The 21,512-nt window shown below is 42.3% G+C and overlaps 1 protein-coding gene across 1 annotated transcript in view; it reads left to right on the forward strand.

The window, feature by feature from the left end:
• Positions 1 to 21,512, forward strand: part of ADAMTSL1 (ADAMTS like 1) — a 407,202-nt gene that overhangs the window by 194,583 nt on the left and 191,107 nt on the right. Inside the window, exons 14-15 of the mRNA XM_073880850.1 lie at positions 11,874 to 12,175; positions 18,337 to 18,466. Of these exons, the coding sequence (XP_073736951.1) occupies positions 11,874 to 12,175; positions 18,337 to 18,466 (432 nt within the window). The remainder of the gene's footprint in view (positions 1 to 11,873; positions 12,176 to 18,336; positions 18,467 to 21,512) is intronic.

The following is a 21,512-nucleotide window of genomic DNA, read 5'->3' on the forward strand; positions in this document are numbered from 1 at the left end:
GTCATGACCTCGCTCCCTTTCAACTCCTTCCTTTCTGTCTTCCTTCCCATCTACCCAAATCATTCTCTTCCATCATATCCTCTGCAACAGCATGCTTAATAAAAGTTCTCTGACTGATTATGTATGTTAGATGACTGTGGAAAGTCCATAGATCTGCTAAAGTGTTCACATCTCCTAATGAAAGAAGCTAAATTTGCTCATAAGTCACCTGCTCTGTGCCAAGCTTTGTGCCAGTTGCAAATACCATAAAAATAAACCCAGTAGTCCTTGCCTTCAAGGAACCTTGAGTGCATTATCACGGGAATGATAGAATTGTGTCCAAAGTGCTGAATATTGGTCATTTATCCACAGATTGAACAAAGGAGCTAGCTGTATTTTAAAAGTGCAATTTGGTGTTTCGGTATGCACAGCGTGATGGTGTTACAGATTTAAAAAGAAGTGTAGGAGAATTATTTACTGAATTCCCAAATCCTCTCCACCACCATACGTTCCTCTGAATTAAAATATTAGCATAGTTAAGCTAGGACGTGGTAATTCACAAATTTGAGCATAAATGAGAGAAGAATGCAATTTACATGGAAAGAATTTGGGGGATGTTGATACGAACTGATGTTCGGCAGATTGTGATAGAACTTATTTGAATCTTTCACTCCAAAACCAGGACTTGAGGAAGGATTATTGGATGTTTCACATAGCCAATGACCAGGTCTTTTGTATCGGTATATGTACTTCATCGATCCTTACCTATACGTTGAGAACAGGCTGCAGAAAGCATAGGTAATTTCCTAAAATATAAATTTTTTTCGATACACCATGCTGCCAACTGTGTGAGCTGGTGAGGGGTAAGTCTGTGTGTTTGTGTGCTCAAACAAGGACACAGCCCTGCTGGGATCAAAGTAAAAAGCAGTTTAATTATTGATCAGACCTCCACGCAGGGCAGCAACTTGCACCAGCTGTGGTGAAGTGTGGGCTCTAGTGAGAGATTAGCCCGGTGTTCATCTTGGATCCACCACTAGCAACAGGAGACCCTGGGCAAGTCACTTAACCTTTTGGCTGCAGTTTCCTCATTTGCTAAAGGAGCATAATAACAGTACCTAAAACATAGGGTTATTACAAAGATATAAGTTAGTACCTATAAAGTACCTGGTATGCAGGAAGCTCTCTATACATGTTAACTGGGGTGATGATTGGACCTTTCCCAGCATCATGCGTCTTCCTAGAGAAACTTTAAGGGAATAAAAACGTATAATACTCGCTTATTTACATATGGAGAAATTGAGGCAGATGTTGTATCTACTGGTATGTGAGAGAAAAGTACAATTCAACCCAAAATTCAGCCAGTGGTGCCCGAACTAACACCACCACCTTGCCTCTCTGCTGTACTTCAGAGCCTTTTTCCAGATTCACTTGTAAGCATCACACTTTGAATGGAGTTTATTCTAAAGGACAAAGCTAGTTACCTTTATGTGAATAAAAAGGGACCTCTAGGGAATTGCAAAAATTAATAAGGAAAGTTTAGAAAATGCTTGGGTGGAAAAGCATCCGCTCTCAACTCTGGGTTAAATACAGTTGATCCCCATAGATTGCTCCCAACGCGCACCGAGACAGAAAAATCAGTAACAAACTCAACAGAGCAGATGGAGCCATTTTTATGTAGTCATTAGAAAAGCCTTTATTGCAAACCAAGAAATTCTAAATTTGTCAGCCCCTCCCAACGTCTCCACTTATTGCTCATTCTGTAGCTACTTTGAGAAAGCTAAATCTGAACTATTGCTCAGCTGAGCCCCAGAGAGTGACAAAGACAAATTAATGGGATCCGTGTGTGCCAAAATAAAGTATGGACCCTGTCACCACCAATATATGTTAAGTCCATTAAGGTCATTTTTAATGAACTGAACTTTTCATTGGAAAGCTTTGCCAAACTTGTTGAATTAAAGGAAAGAAACCTTTACAAAATTGCAAAATAAACCAATTTCACTCCATGGAAAGAAAAAAAAAAACGGTTCATGGAAAGTATTCTGAGTTTACAATATTTTAGATTTTTATCAAAATCAGGGAAATGATATACATTAAAAACTCCATTCTGGTATTAAGTTGAGAACTACGGATGCACTAATAGCATTGTAAGCTATAATGGCATGTGAGTCCCTGGATGTGGCTTTTTAAATAATCAGCCTATCCTCAAGGAAAAATCCAACTTTTAAATTATGCTCTGTGTGCATAGGTCTGAAAAGCAGTCGGAGAGGAAGACGGTCTAAAACAACTCATGGACTCATTTTTTATTTGCGAAGAGAGTTAATTTGGCTCCATTTGTATCTGCTACATACAGTTAGTGGCCTATCTTTTCTTGAGTTTTAAAGAGTAGACGAAAAAGAGGAGCTCTCCTTGGGTTCCCCTAACATAGGAACAACTCCAAAATGCCGCAGAGCCTTCACTGGGGTAGCTGCTTATATGATAAGACAATGTGAGATCAGCGTTATGTATAAATCACTGAAGGCAGCCTCCGGCTCAAACAGCTGCCCCAAGTCCTTTTCTTCTAGAAAAGATCATTTTTATTGAGATTAAATTGAAGTGTGATAGACACAGAATTTACACTTGCCTCAAGCTACATGATAACCTAATATCCCATCAAGACAAAATGAGACCAGCACATACTACCTGAGAACAGCTATAAGAAATATAAAATGGAGAAGCCCACTACTGAATTTGGGGGCACAATAACTTTTATTAAAAGACCAAAAGAAACTTCTACAAGAGGAAAATTTTTTGTTTGCTCAGGCCAATACCTAGAACAGAGAGGTATGATTTAATTTCTTTGAGTTTCAAGACTATTGCCTCTTTAGCTTGCTTTCAGTCTTTGGACCCAAGAACAAACCCAGTACCAACTTTTACCCTTCTATGTATCTACTCATTTAAAAAGTGTATATTTATTATCTATTATGTGAAGTTCTGCCTTCCTAGAGGTTTGGTATAGTAAGGGAGATAGTTATTACATAAAGATTCACACTTGATTTTTAGAGGCTGACAACTGCTCTGAGTAAATGAAGAGGGGCTCTAAGAGAGTCTAACAGGAGCCCCAGCAAGCCTGGGGGGTTTCAGGAAGTCTGCTCTGAGAAGAAACTTGTCAACTGAGGCCTGGAAGATGAGTGGGAGTTATTCCAAGCTGAGAGAAAGAAGGAGAGTCATCCAGGGAGTGGCCCACCTGCCAAACTCCTGAGGCAGAAAAGAATTACACACATTTAAGTAAGAGGAGGAAGACTAGTGTGCCTGGAGGCTAGTGACCAGGGGGAGAAGAGCAGGAAATGAAGAAGGAGAAGGGTATAATGTAACCTTTGTAAGTAGTTTGGCTTTGCTTCTAGGTATACTGAGAAATAGTTAAAAGCTTTACATTTTAAGATCCCCCTGGCTACAGCAAGAAGAATGGCTTGGTAAGGTCTAAGAGAGAAAGAAAACAGACCAATGGCTGTTGGGGTGGTCGCGCAGAGAGGTAGTAGCTTCAGTGATTGTGGCTTATGTGGCCGCCTGACAGCCAGTATGGTGACGTGGTCAAGAGCATGGATTCTGGAGTTGACTGCCATGGTTTGAATCCTGATTCTGCCTTTTTTTTTTTTTTAACAGTATGGCATTAGAAATCTCTGTGCCCCAATTTTATCATCTAACAATTGGGATGAAAATAGTACTGTTAAAACATAATTTTCAAAAAGGTAAAATTGTGATCCATGTAAATATAAAATGAGCACATGTCAACATTTTTATTTAACTCCTAAATCATTAAGGGAACCAGTGAGATGTTAAAACTTGTTCAAATCAGAATTGGATATAGAAAAGTATGTATTTTCTACCAGACAAAATCCTTTGCATTGACATGAACAGAAAAAAATTTTCCATCACTATGGACTGGAAACATTTGTGTCATCACAGCCCTCTACAAGAAAACTTCTGTCTAGCCAAATACAAACAAAGATTCACACCGCCGTAGAATTAGGCAACCTCCCACCCCAAAAGTCTACTAGGCAATGTCAGCATTCCATTGAAAGGATCTCTTTTACACATTTCACAACATTTCTGACAGCATCCATCTCCTAACAATGTTAGGAGTTATGTAATGAGTTAATATGTAGAAAGGGCTTAAGGCACATCAGTAAACATTAGCTATTGTTGTTGTTAGATCAAGGTGGTGGTAGTGGAGATGGAGAAAAGTAAATAAATTTCAGATACATTTTTGAGGGAGAATTGATAGAATTGGGGAACCATTTGGAAGCAAGGAGTTGGGAAAAATGAGGGGTCAAGAATAACTCCTAAATATGTACTCGAGCAATTGGATGGCCAGTGGAATCATTTGTTGTGATGGAGAAGACTGGAAGAGGACTAAGACGCTGAGGAGGGAAATCAAGAGTTCCATTTTGGGCATTTTTGGTTGGAGATGCCTTTGTTTTTTGGGGTTTTTTTTGTTTTGTTTTTTGTTTTTTTAAAGATTGTATTTATTTATTTATTAGAGAGAGAAAGAGAAAGCACAAGCAGGGGGAGTGGCGGGCAGAGGGAGAAGCCCAGGCTCCCCGCTGCGCAAGGAGCCCAATACGGGACTCGATCCCAGGATCCTGGGATCATGACCTGAGCCGAAGGCAGACGCTTCACCGACTGAGCCACCCAGGCGCCCCTAGAGATGTCTTTGAAATATCAAAGTAAAAGTGGTCAGTCAGGAGAGAGAGCGATGTAGGGTGGTTAAGAGCATGAAACCTACTAGCTGTGTGAATGACTTCAATTTCCTCATCCGAACAGTAATTATTAAATGGGGGTAATAATAGTTCTTATCTGGTTGTCGTTAGGATTTAACAGCTTTTATTTATAAAGCACTTAAGAGTAGTGCCTGGCACATAAGAAGCACTGGATAAGTTTTTGATAAATAAAATAATTATGTTAAATTAGTGTTTACTCCTTTCAAAGAGTAAAATGGCTCCCAAGCCCAAAACTTACAAAAAAAAAAAAAAAAAAAGTTTGGGTATAAAGCTCAGGGGACAAAAACGTCCAGACTAGAGATTACATACTTCGAAGTTGCCCACACCTTTGTGGTGTATGAAACCAAGAATCACTGAACACATCAGAGATAGCACCAAACAGAGCTCCAAGGCGCTGCAACATTTAGAGTTCAAGGAAAGAAGAAAGACCTAGAAAAGGAGACGGAGAAGGAACTGACCAGAAAGGAAAAGAAAGCCAAGAGTTTATTGTTGTATAAGTCAAAAGGATAAAATAATTCAAGAAAAAAGGCATGGTCAGCTGTGTTGGATGCCGCTGGGAACAAAATAGTTGAGGGTGTTATTTGTTGGGAAGAGCAGAGACTATTATAGGGGCCAGGATCCTCAGAATCTGATGATTACCTGTCTTCCTGCTGGCTTTTCTCTTACGATTAAAGAAGAACAAACTCCTGGACAGTCCACAGGGTCCTTCCTTTTAGTAAGACTCTTTCTCATGCCTTGTTGGGAACCATATCGAGAAAGATAGGTCAGCACTGCAAGATGAGTGTAACAGAGTCCTCAAGTATGAGGCTGTGGGCCTTGACAGAGCCCCTTAATCTCTGATTCATTGGAACTCAGAGAACTCTGATACCCCACAGCATTTCCTTCTAGTATAAAGTCTCTTTGAAAGGAGAATGTGCCCTTTAATGCGGCCAGACTTTCTTCTCCCACTTCTAGCACTGAGCGTTTCTGCAAGAAAGTCATAGAGGCATTTTTGCAGAGGCCAGCTGCCTCTCAAAGAACTCAAAAGGGCATCATTATCATGAGAAAATGAAGTCTGCTTCTTGGAAAAGGCCACTATATATAGCTCTCCCAGTACTGCCTTAGTCTGTTTGGAACTGTGTCCTTCCCTCGTATTTCTTTCTTTCTTTCTTTGTTACTGGTCAGCATCAGACAGGGCGGTGACTGAATTTTTTTCTCAGATATATTGGTGGTTGATTCAAAATCCTCATTGCGTTCTGTTATTTGAATTTCTGGAATCGGTCTATGCTATGAATCGGTTATACTACTGAATCACTTTACATTGATGAAAGACTCTCACAACCCACGTGTGATACTTAAGGATTGGAGGAACCTATGAAAAAAAAGAGTGGTGCTATCAGATGTTTTGTGGGGTGATGTCCCGGACACCTTTGAAAAATTGTGCTTGGAGACTTTAATATGAGTTGCATAGCATGAATTACTTGCAGTTCCAGAGAGTTGTAAGCGAACAACAGCGGTTGAGAAATATTTCCATAATTCCATATTCAGGTCAAGTATCCTTGACTAAAATAAGTTAGATTGTTATTTATTTGGAATGGTTTAGGTGTGGTTCTAAGTGAATGGAGAGGCCCGTTTTGGGTAAGTGTTCTCCCAAAACTTTAGTGCCCTAGCTGTATTTTTAAAGAATCATTTAAAGGTTGTCTTGGTGTTAAGGGTTTTACAATTAATTCTAAAATCCCTAAAGTGATTCAATTAAAGAGTCGCCTTTCCTTTGTAGCTTTCCAAAGGTTTTTGTTTGTTGACTTATTTTGGAGGGTTTTGAAAAAATCTTTTACTTTATTGTGAGACACTAAATAACTAAAGAAGTTTACATGAGGTCTTTGATCGCGTGTAAAATTGAGACAGATGAAAGAAAGTGTCTCCTGTTCCATTTTCCAAGTTTCTGTCCCACCCAACAGCAATTTCTTTTGCTCAGGTTTCTAAATGCCTCTTCAGTTCAGATGCCAAAATGCCTAGCTTTGGTTTAGGAAGCCACCCTCTCCTAAAGATTTTACTCCATTAATGTTTCAAGGGTTGCTCAGAACCAGGAGGAGAACCAACTTTTCAAAAGAAAAAGAATAGAGAAAAGAAGATTGCATTCAAAATAAATGAGGCAATGTAGAAAACAGCATCATTACCAATAAAGTATGGTGACTTTTTTTTTGCCCCCAAATGATATATTTATGTAAAAGACTCTCTGGTTAATGTGGGGTAGAATTACTTATACAGTATTTTATTTTTCTAATACACTATTTTCCAGATCCTTCTGTGGCCACTAGTTAAATGATAAAATTTTAGAAGGGGAAAAGCCATGATTCTCCTGCATCTATAAAATGAACATCTGTCCAAGATTTTGTCTACCTCATTAATTAATGAGGGTATCAGGAAGATGTTCCGACCAATTCAAAGGAAATTTCAAAGAACCATACATATTTAGGCAAATAAGATGTTGGAATGGATTTACAAGTAGATGCAAAATGGGTCTGTCCACAGGACAGCAATTGCATTCCACTAGATAATTAATCTGCATTTCTGTGGGCAAGAATCACGTGCATTATCCATTTTCTGTAATTTGTAGAGTGGTAAAATAGCTCACAGTCAATGCGAGATTGCAGTAACTAGGAAGGAGGCACTTGACAGGGCACCCACTAACCTCCTAGGTGCGTGTTAAAAGCCTTTTATCATTTCCCCTCCACTATTCAGTTCATTCCCTCCTCTCTCCTCACCCTGAGATCCTGCCACCACTCTCATACCCAAGCATATACCAAAACAAAGAGCGTAAAGAAATCCACAAAACCTATCTGACGTCTAGCTGAAATTTATTAAGGTCGAAAACTAAATCAAAATTAAGAATTTGGAGCACTGGGTGTTATACGAAAACAATGGATCGTGGATCACTACATCAAAAACTGATGTATGGTGACTAACATAACAAAATAAAATCAAATTTTTTTAAAGATTTTATTTATTTATTTGAGAGAGAGAGCGAGCACAAGAGGGAGGAGGTTCAGAGGGAGAAGGAGACTCCCCACTGAGTGGAGAGCCCAATATGGGGCTCCATCCTGGGATTCTGGGATTCTGGGATCGTGACCTGAGCCGAAGGCTGACGCTTAACTGACTGAGCCACCCAGGTGCCCCTAAGTATTTGTCATGTGATTACCTGCAAGTTTTAGTTTGTGTTTTAAAACTAGAGACTGAGGTGAGGCTGGTAAGAGCATTACCATAAGACCCCTATAAAGTTATTCTTATTTTGAATAATCCCAATGATTTTTTGAATGAACAAACATGTATATGAGAAAGGAGAGGAAAATAAGAGGAGAAAAGATAAAGCTAAAAATCTTAGGGGAGGCTGGCTGGCTCAGTCGGGAGAGCACGTGACTCTTGATCTCGGGGTTGTGAGTTCAAACCCCACATTGGGCATGGAGCCTGCTTAAAAGAAAACAAAAAACAACTTAGTTATAGACCATGTGTGCATAAAACTGGAGCCAAACTCTGGCTAAGATCTGCAGTGACACGAGATTAATTAACCAAGGGTGAATGGTTTCTGTTTAGCACTATATTAATAAAGCAATTCTTATTATTTTGGTCCGTGCTTCTGACTTCATAATAGCCACATATAAACTAAACCACGTTGGGATTTTACAAGTGAATTTGATTATCACTGTTTTCTGTTTCATAAAAGGGACTATGGTAATAACTCCAATGAAAGGATAAGCTTTTTGTTCATGAAATGAACAATTAAGCTTGCAAATTGAAGACCAGACAGAAGCATAAGTCATCTATTTGCCAGGTTTCTTTTTTAATTTCCTGGGGATGGGAAGACTACATGCAGAAATGCTATCGGTCTTCTCTGAAGTTTGAGCCCTTCTCTGAAAGAACTCACTTATCCAGTCATTCTGCATTCATCCCCCAACAATGCTGCTAACAAAAAGAACTTTAAAAATACCCAAATTAAACTTCAATAGTAAGAGCTTTTCACTGAAACATTTGTACATCAAAATGACTAAAAAAAAAAAAAAAAACCACCCTACTGACTCCATTTTAAAGGTCCCACTTTAAGGATTCTAGCTCAGCAAGTACTAGTCAAACCGAGACTCCTAAGCCTTACACTGAGACGTCCTAGCTCAGTTGCCTGCCCTCTAACTGACCTTGCTTCTTCCCACTTGTGGCCAGAAAGCTCAAGATAGTAAACACAGAGTTGGGAGATCTAGGGATGTGGGGGAAAGTTTTGTATGAAAAACAGTTATTATTCACTTGGCCATTTGCTCTAATAGATATTTTTCTTTTGAAATATGATCTCCTGCCTTCAACAAGAGAGAATATATTATATCATACAGTGTATGCACTAGAGAAATTAAGATGACTGCCAAAAGACAGCACCACTTAAAAGCCAAATCATTTTTAATTGGTGTGAACTTGATGAAGACCTAAGGATAGTGGATTGGGAGATAAGCCAGAAAGGCTATTTGACATTTGATAAGACTCTCACTTGGGAGACCTAAAATTGATGTTTATTGTTTTTGCTATTAACCCTAAAGGTCCAGATAATAAAAAATAGACAAATGCACGCGTGTGTGCCCACACACACACACATTTCTTTTCATTGAAATGCTGCTTCAAAATAAACAAGGATCAAGCACTGCAATGAGTTCATGAGGCTCCAGTAATGTGCCCTTTCTACTTTGGGTGCTTTTGATATATCTTCCTGGTCCTGGAATGAGACCAAATGCAAAGTGATTGACATGCTAGGCAAGGAGAGCTGAGGGTTTGGTTTGTGGATCATTTATATTCTAGATTTCATCTGGGCCTCACTTTGGAAGATAAAACATACATCAATTTAACTGCTTGCCACTCTTAGAAACTTATATATATGGAAAAGATGGGAACTAAGGCTTGAAATGAGTTTGAAGATCATTTATGAATCTTGGTGTGTTTGGTATCTCCACTCAAGGTCCTATAGCAGGAGTTGGGAAACTACAGCCGACAGGCCAAATTCAGACCTTTCTACTACCACCCTCCTTTTAGTTTTTATAAATAAAGTTTATTGGCACACAGCCACACCCATTTGCTTACATATTGTCTATGACTGTGTTCACAGCATGTTGGCAGAGTTGAATTGTTGCAACAACAAAGACCCACAAACAGGGCCCACAAACTCTAAAATATTTTCTACCTGGCCCTTTACAGAAAAAGCTAGCTGATCCTTGTTCTCTTGTAATGGTCTCTGAAGATGGCTGTTAGAGGTGACAGAACAATAATTCTTCCAGCATAGGAAAAGCTAATAGGGTGCGGTGCTTTTTGAGATCTTGTCATTTTTTTATTTGAAAATAAAATTCACCACATTATTAAATAAGAAACGTTATTCACACACTATTGTCAAGGTTGGCGGACCTTTCATTTGCTTTTGGGTTTTTCTTACATACAGATTTGTTTAGTTTGCATTTTCCTTAATGTCTACACCTGGGTTGTAACACTCGGTGTTTGTGTATTTGTCAAAATTCTTGTTCCAGGAGCCAGACAGATATATATATATATATGTGAATGTGTAAATAAGAAGGTTACAATTAGTTTGATTGCAGAGTTGGGTTTTATATTTATAAAAAGCTCCTACCGGTAGCATTATTTAATGAGAAGGAGACGTTTTAATTTTTTAGGGTACTGTTCTCCCCGCATGTTCTCTGGGTGCCGGAAGATAGGTCGAGCATTAAAGACAAGAGAGGGAAGTAACATTGTGATGAGAATTTCTTGGGAATAATTCTGGATGGCTCTTCCTCCCTTATCCACCTTCCTGACAGGGTTGTATGTGACCTTCATTCTCTCCTAGGGGATGGCTCTTCATGCCTCAGACAGCATGAGCTGTTGGGGGTCTGGGGAGTCTGGCTCTCCTGGCCAGCTCCATGCACAGCCCCAGCTCAGGCCCAGGAAACATCTTTGTTATGATCCTTCCGATTTGAAAACTTGGATTGGTTTCCTGCTAGGATTTCTATTTCCCTAAACTAGATCTGAACCATTTGCACTTGCTAGGATTTAATGCTATAATCTTCTTATCAGTTCTTTCGTTTTCTGCCAAAGTCAAGGTTAGGGGACCAGGTTTGCATGCCTCCACAGCACTTCTCTCTGAGAAATGAGAAAGCCGTAGGATCATGGAAAAATAAAAACTTCTTATTCCAAAGTTCTTTTTCCAGATTATTATACTAACTTTTTGAAAATGTTAGTGGTTCCCTCTGGGCTTTTTTCCCTAGGTCCCTCTCAAGGTCATTGCAGTCAAGGCCGTTGTTGATTAGTGGGCGGGAAAGTCTTTTTTTGGAATTTGGATATTGTCCTACATTCTAGAGAAACTCAGAGAAAAACCAAATTCTCACTAGTGCGGCCTGTCTCAGGGGGTGGGGGAGAGGGGACTGTCGAACAAACTTGTACGAATGCAGAATCTCTCGTTTCCTATGACACGTCTGTGGATTTAAATTTGTAGCATGGCTTTTCTCTATGATATAAAAAGAATTGTAGTCCAGACTAATTCAAAGAATGTGTGAGGAACAAGACTTCACTCCATTCTTGGAACCTTACAAAAAAGAACCCCTTTCTATATATAAATAAATCTTGGGAAGCACATTGAGCCGAAAAGCAAAAGAAAGTTATAGAATATGAGAGCCAGACCCCCCCCCAAAAGAAACCCTCCTTAAATATCTCCAAGGGCTTATTTTGTGATAGTTTTTAGTATCAGTATTAGTCTGCTATAAGAATAACCAGCGTCTTGCAGAAGGCACAAGTGCTGGGATTTAGAGAGAGAGAGAGAGAGAGAGAGAGAGAAGAAACCACTGATTCCCTGCTCTGAAGAGCTAGCACTGTGGGTGCAAGGCAGGGAGAAAGCAGGTGGTCTGTAGCTGGAATGTGGCTTCCAGCTGGGAGTTCATATGACACCAAAAACCAACCCAGAAACCACGGCAAATGAGCTCATGAACTAAACTGAAGCACCCATCGCAGGACAGGGTGGCAGAGCCCGGAGCACATCCCGGGACAGCGTGGGGCCGTGGCAACAGGTGGGATGCCGCCCTCCGCAGCCCCCACGGTCTCGTGCCTGGGGCTCCTCATCTTGTCCTCTTGTTTGCTTGCCGACTGCAGGTTCATCCCCGAAGCCTGGTCGGCCTGCACGGTTACCTGCGGTGTGGGGACCCAGGTGCGAATGGTGAGGTGCCAGGTGCTCCTGTCTTTCTCTCAGTCCGTGGCTGACCTGCCTGTCGACGAGTGTGAAGGGCCCAAGCCAGCATCCCAGCGTGCCTGTTATGCAGGACCATGCCACGGGGAAGTACCTGCGTTGAACCCAGAAGAGACAGATGGCCTCTTCGGTGGCCTGCAGGATTTTGACGAGCTGTATGACTGGGAATATGAGGGCTTCACCAAGTGCTCCGAGTCATGTGGAGGAGGTAAGAAGGGGGACTCTGGCCCAGAGCCCCACTGTCTTCTTGTCCTTTTGCTTTATCCTCTCTCCCTGCAGGAGACTATGTCACGTGACAGCCTCTAGTCCAGGAATGATAAGCAGGGGGAGGGCAGGAGGAAGCCCTTCTAAATGTAAAGCATACTGAATGAAACACAGATGTATCCCTCCCTGGGCTTGAGGAGCGTTCAGACTGTCAGCTGCAAGTGGCCAACACAGCTCACGCTTGGACTTTCAGTTGTCATCCTGATGTTTTGCAATATATCCTAGTGTATCTGACTGAGAAACACGGTTGACGCTGACCTGGCAAGGCTCTCAACATTCAGTTTTGTTGATCTCTGTCCTTGCTTCGGCGCGTGTGGTATGGACCAAGGCCCAAGAGGACAAAACATTCTGCTCTTCCCCAGAATAGGTTAGAGTCCCCCTGATTTACTCAGCTGATTTCCTGAAGCAATAGCTCTTCATAAAGGGCAAAGGCTATAGAAAGGGCAATTAACACCGTGGTTACCTGGAACCGGAAAGGACTTTAAAGTCTGACCCCACCGCCATTTTACAGCTGAGAAAACGAAGATGCAGAGAAGCTGAGTGACTTGAAATCACACAGCTAGTGCGTGACAGCTGGGATTAGGCTTGCTATTGATCTATTTCTCTATCTAGAGTCTTTCCAGCACATCACACTTCTCTAAGCATTAGAGAATTCCTGATGCCTGCCCCCCTTACGGATATTACTTAATGTTAAATGTGTCCACGTGTATTAACCTGGTTCTTTGGGGATATTCCACAGTGATAACAACAGATTCAGCCATTACTTCAGGTGTTATAATGGGATTGTGGAGGGGGGGGGAGAGGAAGGCATTTGAGTCAACAATGAATTCTTCAAGATTACGATCTCTCTCACACTATAGAAAATACATCGATTCATAATGCCACAGCCTCCCACGTCTGCTCCCAAGAGAGATTCTGATAGGTGAGGAAATGCTGGCTAATTTCCTGCCAGCCCCCTCTCCCTGGCTATCAGTAAACCCCTTTTGGCACATTAAGGTTCTGCATTGCCAGCAAAGTTTCTCAGCCAGTATTAGAATTATTTTCCAAAACTCTTTTCTAAACCATGACATTTTGGAAACTCTATTAAAAAGGCGTCTTTGGTCATTATTGAGAATGTACGAGTACATGTGCCCAAAATGTTCACATGCAGCTGGGAAAAGGAATGAAAAGGGGAACAAGTACATAGGAGCAAAGAATCCATTTTCTCCATCAGATCTTTTAGCGAGCATTTAATAGTTTTGACCTTGAGGTTCTTGTTTGTTTCTGCATCTTCCAGTTTCAAACCGTGACATTCTTAAGTGTTTTAATGGAGAGCCCTGTTATTTTTTAAAACTGAAAATTTTCCGTCTGATTCTGGAAGAGTTTCCTGGAACTCGGCTAATCTCTGTTCTAAAGGGGTGCTCCACACACACTGAGGAGATCTTTTCTTCCATACTGACGAGGGAAGAAATGTTAAATAAGCTTCGGTGATCTCTGAGCCTAGGCAGGAGCTGAGAAATCCAGTGGAAAGACCACACAGCCAATTGCCACAGTGGCCTCTTTTCCAATATAACGAGTGACTCAAGAGTTCAGGTGGTGTGGGTTTATCCCCAATTTCCATGATCACCTGAATGGAATGATCATTATCTCTAGTCTAAAATGCATGTTCTTTGCGGGGGTGGGGGGGAAGCTTGTGGTCTCTCACTTATGATTCTCAGTTACAAGTCAAGCCTGGAACTGAGCAGATGGAAAAACTGGACACAGTCATGGAATAATCAATAACCAGATACCTTTATCTTTAAAGAGTCTAACCATTCTGCTGATCAACCAGGGGTATAAAACTCAAAGTGTAGAGAGCCTGTGGAATGTTTTTAATTTCAAATGTTTTTAGAAGATAACTGATTGGGAAATAAGATTTGGATGTTTGATATACAATTGATCTCTGCCTGTAGGAACTGACTGTCTTTGTATAACATAAATTGTACATCCTTTACATCCAAGGCAGGGTAAAGTTATTGAAATGTCTTATGTCTTTAACTGTCAACAACTGTGCACACTTACCTACACTTAGGTAACTGTGCCAAGGTAATATATTTACACCTAAAATGTTAGAGTTGAAAATTCCAAAGTGGTGAAAATATGCTTGGGTTATATGGTCCATATGATGCCCATATGCACTAAAAAAATCATTTTGCTCTATGGGACATGTACGTTTTGAAGTCAGTGTTTGGCAGTAACATTGTATTATCAACTTTGATCTTTTCACCAAAATATAACCCACACTGTTATATATATTTTTAATCATTCTTGCTGAAATCAACCAAAAACATGTAGGATTAACAGATTTTAAATCAATTTTGGGTCGTAAGGCTGGTCGGGCTAATTTCATTGTCTTCCCTATCTCAAGAGCAGAAACTGGATAGACACGGAAGTAACCTTTCACCTAGCAGAGGTAGCAACCAGAAGGAACTAGTTAGTAATTTAGGCTACAGTTGGTGGCTATGTTTCCCCAAGCTGTCATCAAATATCATGTAACAATTATGCTATTCTGGCAGATATAAACACTGAAAATCCCATTTTCTCGAAGATTGAGCCTAACCTGCTCAGATATGTGTCCCACATCCCACTATCATCTCCTTGTTATATTTGAATTTCCCGTATGTGAGCAAATAGGTGTGGTCAAGGAGAGTAGCTTTGAACCTGAACAGCTTTATTATGTTGAACTCCTAGATGGTAAAATCAACATTAAAATAGACCTGAGGGAAAACTTGAAATTTACTTTGGCAAGAATGAAAGGGGAAGTCTTTACCTGCCACTCCCCTTCCTTATGAGTCCTCTCTCCTTTGCTTCTGTCAAGAAAGGAAAACTTGGGGCACCTGGGTGGCTCATTCGGTTAAGCATCTGCCTTCAGCTCAGATCATGATCCCAGGGTCCTGGGATCGAGCCCCACACCGGGCTCCCTGCTCAGTGGAGAGCTTGCTTCTCCCTCTCCTTCTGCTGCTCCCCCTGCTTGTGCTCTGTCAAATAAATAAATTTAAAAAAAAAAATCATTAGAAAAAGAAAGGAAAACTCAAAATTGTGAAGTACTGTACTTAAATGTGTTCTGTGTTGTTTTAAAATGTCCTTCTCAGTGCATATACTAGCCTTCTTGGAAAGGGCACACACTGGATGAGCTAACTTCTCACATCCTGGCCCCACTCTGCTGGGCCAAGTATGCTGTGACCTCACAGGTGAGGGCCTCACATGCCCTCCCTCCTGCAACTTCCCACACTCCCACACTCCCCAGCTCCCTCCCTCCACGCGCCTTCCCCCAGGCATCCCTCTTCCACCTCCCCTGGCCTAAACAGCACTATGCTTAGAATGCCCTGCCCTTGAGGCATTTTGTTCATCATGCCCCAAAAATGTATTGTGTGTTGACCACAGGGCTGGTCCCAGATACTCCTTAATTATGACAGAGCTCTGTCCTGAGTTTCCCTCAGCACCCCAGACCCCACTTAAGAATGCCTAGGCAACTGGCCCCTATGGCAATGGCCATTTAACACGGTGTCAGAGGCCTAGTATTAATATCTTAGAGTCGAATTTAGTAACTCTGGAATGCTGCTTAATCTTGGCACTTAACCACCTCGGAGGTGATTTTTCTCTTGAGCTAGGATTTATTGGTTTGGGGTAATATAAATTTGTGTCCCACGTATCTAAGAGAGGACTATACTGACATCCTTCTAGAAACTTTAGCCCTTGCAACACTTGTTCCTTGCAGTCTTAGAAGGACCTAAGTTCTATGAACAAGGGATTCACAAAGTAGAAACAGCACCTCCTTCACACATGCCCACACCTGAAGCACTTTCAAGTAGGGCGGGTAACAAGACCTATGATCACTTCCTGCTGACGTCGTCAACTCAATTTCATAAAGTGTTCAGTAGCTGAAAAAAAATATATATATATACTTTATTTTAGAGTGACATTTACAATCTCTTGAATATTACCAGGTAGGCAAATGAATCGAAAACTTAATTTCTAATATAACCACAGCTCTAGATTCTGTATGGAAGAGTTCGCTTCATCCAGCACTTTGTCGTCATTACCTTAATAATGCCAGACTATTCCAGAGGGAAGTGTCAATGATGATTTCAACAATTTCTTGTGAAATGTTTTCCTATATCATCATACCATAAATTTCAAATGGCTCATCCCAGCTGCAACCAAGAGAGAAACACCCTGTCGCCAGCATTACAGAATACAGCGGGGTAGCTTGAATGTCTAGTATAAATCGCAAATGTTCCATCTTGAACTGGCCATGATATATTTAAATTTCGAAGCTCATAAAAAAGTTAGAAAAAAGAAAATTTACATCCATGGCCTCAAGGTAAATACTGTGACTGATTTTTTTTTTTTTTTAATGTTTGATTCATCAGACTTCTGGGAAGAAATAAAGGTGATTGAGATCCTGGCTTTAAAATGTCACTTTTTAGGTTGCCTGGGTGGCTCAGTCGGTGAGGCGTCTGCCTTCGGCTGAGGTCATGATCTTAGGGTCCTGGGATCGAGTCCCCACTTGGGCTCCCTGCTCCACAGGGAGCCTGCTTCTCTCTCTGCCTCTGCCTCTCTCTCTGTCTCTCATGAATAAATCTTTAAAATGTCACTTTTGAAATGGTGAGTCTTGCTTAGTGACCTCAGTCAGTGTCACATCACTTTACAAAGTGATAACTCCTTGGACAAACATGGAGTAGATGGGAGTAGGGAAGCAGCAGGGCTCAGAGTGGGGCAGTTGTACTATATTAGGTACTAATTGTTAAACCAAGACAGAAATAAGAACAAGAGAATGTATATTTATTTTTGAACTAATTATGTGTGTTGTCACATACTTTGCCAAAACCACATACAAATATTTAGTTCCAGATAGATATATTTAGATGCGCATATCTTTATATACACAGCTATGTGTGACTGAAAGCGGAATATCAAGAATGTCCTGTCTCGCCTCTTCCTTATACTGACTTTGCTGAAATGATCCCAGACAAATTTCTAGGTTATTCCCAAAGATCTCCAGCAAATATAAGCAGCCTTTTAGTATTTTTAAATGTGAGTGCTGCCATTAAAAGCTTCAGTGCTGAGGCACTGCCTCACCATGTATCAACTACATGACCTCCACCTTTCTAAGCCTCAGTTTCTTTCTCTGTAAAATGGTATAAAAATAGTGCTTACCTCATGGAGCTGTTGAGAGAATTGCATGGTGCGTGTCATGCTCTCAGCATTGGCGCCTGGCTCATAATGTACCCGTGGATTTTGACTCTCCCTATGACTGTGGGCACCAGAATGAAATGTCCGGTCATTACTATACCCAGCTAAATGTTTCCTTGCTCCATTAAAGTTTCCATAAGGGGTCCTGCACACCACCCGGAAAGACTTGCCAGTAATCCTGTCACTGCTCAAACTCCTGTTTTCCTAGCTCTGTATCGAAGACATGCCAAGTGTCAGGGGGAGCATTGTTTCCCATGGATGTAGAAACCATTATGTTTCATGGATACAGTCATTGTACACCTTGTTCTCTTCCTTTGTTCCAACTTCCAAAGCTGCCCAGGTCACTAAAGAAATGAACTAGAATCAAAAGGAAACCAACAAAGATTGGCGTCCCCATTGCGAGGCCCCAATAGAACAGCAGTTTACAAGATATTGGGTATTAAAACATAGCTCTTGGCCTCCCTTCCAAATACAACAATCACCTGTTGATTAAAACATAACATGTAAAGATCTCGGGGACATTTTTCTTCTTTTTTTTTTTTTTTTTTGGTCACCCTGCTCTCCTCCTGCATTAAATTATCACATCTCAGCTTTGGCAGCTCTGTAACTTTGGTGGCATTTTCTTAAAGCGTTTCATCAGTACTGGTGCAAGCTCTCCCATGAGGGAAGTTGCCCTTCTCCAGGGGCACCTTTACAGAGGCACTAGCTCACGAGTACTGTCTCCCTGATGGAGCGATGCCTGACAAGATGGGCAGCCCCGGGCTTCACGCTGCAATCTCTGACATGCAGCAAGAGCCCTACCAATCACAGAGGCCTCCCACCAGCTGCCTTGTCTACACTTCATCACCCCACACACGCCCACTCTGGCCTGACAGTGTGATTTGTACGCAGGTGTCCAGGAGGCTGTGGTGAGCTGCCTGAACAAACAGACACGGGAGCCTGCTGATGAGAACCTGTGTGTGACCAGCCGCCGGCCGCCACGGCTCCTCAAGTCCTGCAGTTTGGATCCCTGCCCGGCCAGGTAAGGGGCGCCGTGCCTGCCCTGCTACCCAGGAGTATGTTCAGAGTGGGGTGCCTCTGTCTGTGGGCAAGACCAGAATGCTTATTGTTCAAAACCCAGTGTTTTGAAAACCAATTAGCATCAGTTCAAACTTTTAGTCAAATCCACTTAAATTTAATTGAAACCAGGGCTTTGGAATTCCAGCCCAATGGTCATGCTCAGGGTCCAGAAGGCTCTGTGCACTGAAATGAGCCCCGTGGCACGACCGGAATGTGCACATGCCTCACTGCTGCTGCCTCCTGAAGGGAAGCAACCACAGGCTTCAGGGTCTCTGCCACTTTTAGCCTGGGTCCCAAGCCCTCACACCATAGTAATGGATTGGCTCATGGGTTGCAGGGCATAAGAAACTGGAGTGACTGGGTGGTATAATGGATCCAGTGTGAAATCTGTATGCACACAGCATGCAGATTCATTATAGCATGCTCTGCAGTGTATGTGTCATTCCACATGCATAAAATCAATTAGAGCATTTCATTGTTCGGTCCTGCCTAGGTCTCATTTTTACCCAACCTTGAGTCTTAGCTAATCAGTCCAATCACTGCTTTAGTCCACACAATTTTATGGTGTCTTGAGAGACTTGCCTGCAGAGACTTCTTTGGAACAAATCTCTGTGGAAGCTAAACCATCTTATCGATGATTCTGGTTTCAAAGGGAGATGCTTCAAGAACCAGAGCCAGACTTTCAAGTCTGCGGATGGGATGAAGACTGTTATAAGATAAGGTCATATCCTAGATACGAAAAGGAATGCTGTTTCTGAACGATAGTTCTTCTCTTTCTGCAAAGTAACATGGAAGAAGCAATGTGTTGCCTCCAGAACTGACAATAATTTGCAGATGCGGCGTGTCTTATTTCTCAGTCAGCAAAATACCCTTCCTTTGGAACTTAAAGGGTACAGACTGTGGGCCAGATCAGGGCATTTCTGCTGGTCACAGAGATGTCCCATAGATTGATCTGAATGGTGGGCCTGGCATCCCCTTTCTGACGCAGAAGGGAGGCGAACCACCAGGGCCATCTCCATAGCATCCAGAAAAGCAGCCAGCCACTGCTTGGAGAAGCACTCCACCCGGAGAACAGCGGCCGGTAGAATAGAGTCAAGGGCTAGACCCAGAAAAAACTAGATCCAGTGCATAGAATCCCAAGAAGCCTCTTTCCTATCCCTGTTTGACCTGGTCCCACATCTCCAACCTAACCTCACCGTTCTCCAATTGGGCAACCCTAACTGTCCAGGCAAGGGATACTAACCCCTTCGGTTTGACTACATTCTTTCTCCCCGAATCAGAAAAAGCGGAGTAGTTTTGGCACGGACAGCCTGTAAGGGCCTTGGCTAGGAGGTCCAGCGGTTCTCCTCTGAGCTTTGTTACCCACCAGTTGTGTGGCATTGGGCAAGATGGCTGCCCTTTCTGTTTCCACATCTGCAAAACGACCAGGCCGTATCTGAGGTCACCACATCCTGCTCAAATATCTCATGACTCTTTGTTAGTCTATAGGCAGACGCACTGGACAGCTACTGCTGTGGGCTGATAATTGATGTCATTTCTGTTCCGCTTGTTTACCGTGATTTTAAAACCAAGCCTAAGTGTCTAACCACATCCCGGGGTTGTAATGACATCCAAATGCTGTGATGGGCTGAGGAGTCAGCACCCGGGACCAGCTGAAGATCTTGTCGGATTTGCAGCCACTAAATCCAATCCTTCCCAGGCAGCAGAAGGAATAGGACACAAGGTGTTACTTCCCATCCTCAAAGTACTCAGCGCGGTTAAATTAGATGAGCTTAATTTACTCTACCACCTTTATATTGACTCCCAGACAAGGACTCTTGTTAGGCTTAACTTACTGCATTTGCTCCAGATAAACGCAGTGCTTTGATCTCCCACCAGCCAAGCGCCAGACTGACAGGCAAGACCTCTCTTACAGGGCACAGCCGGGGTTTCTTGAGCCAACCATCCACAGCTGAGTGCTGGTAGACGGATGCTAATTAAAACAACAGAGAGGGCCAATGTACAGTGGCCTGGGATGACTCATTCTCTTCATCTGGTGTTAAAGAGCCAAAGTCACATTTTCCTCTTAAAAGCGAGAGACATATGGAGGTGCATCTCCTGTGAGATATTTCAGTATGATGTCGGGGGACAACCATCACTCATTCGGAAAGTAGGTGTAAGATGTACACGGAAGAGAAAATGGGTTTGGTAGGGACATAAGAGACGGTGGTTTTCCCAAGCACCTTCTAGAAGGTGGCGAGCAATTTAAATCTTTAATTCACAATTCTTTTTTTTTTTTAAGATTTTATTTATTTATTTGACAGAGAGAGAGAGAGACAGCGAGAGAGGGAACACAAGCAGGGGGGTGGCGTGGGAGAGGGAGAAGCAGGCTTCCCGCCGAGCAGGGAGCCCGATGCGGGGCTCGATCCCAGGACCCTGAGATCATGTCCTGAGCCGAAGGCAGACACTTAACGACTAAGCCACCCAGGTGCCTCAAATTCACAATTCTTATTGTGCATGGATGACTGTTCCCTGCACATTTTAGGGAGTCCTCTGATGGGCTTTTGGTCTGTGCTGATGTCCACGTGTTCGAAACACCAGAGCATTTTCTCAGAACAAACAGAAATGATGTTTCTAGTCTTGGTAACTGGGTATACGTCTCTGAGAGGTGGCCGCTGGTTAAGAGCAGTAGCTTTCCCAGGCAGTTGTCAGGGAGCCACGTTTTCTCTCATGTGTGGTCAGAGTTGTCCGATCACACGAAGAATGCCGTAGGCCTAGAGGGCATGTCCCATCTGGGCTGTCTTTCTGAGATTAAATGCACCTTCTCCTGATTTACTCTGTGTGGATGGCAGGGCTGGTATCAGAAGCACGTGTCCAACTTTCTCCGGGTTTAGACAGGTACAGTCTCCCACCCAGCTATCCACAGCAACAAGGGTATTTTCAAGCTGGAGGTATTCTGATTGTTTCAATGTGTGTGCGCGTGCGCGCTTGCTCGCGTGTGTGCATGAGCATGGTCTGCCTCCATTTCT

Source organism: Callorhinus ursinus, unplaced genomic scaffold (assembly GCF_003265705.2).
Source record: "Callorhinus ursinus isolate GAN/ISIS: 27379988/994484 unplaced genomic scaffold, GSC_fseal_2.0 scaffold39, whole genome shotgun sequence".
In the NCBI taxonomy this organism is placed as follows: Eukaryota; Metazoa; Chordata; class Mammalia; order Carnivora; family Otariidae; genus Callorhinus; species Callorhinus ursinus.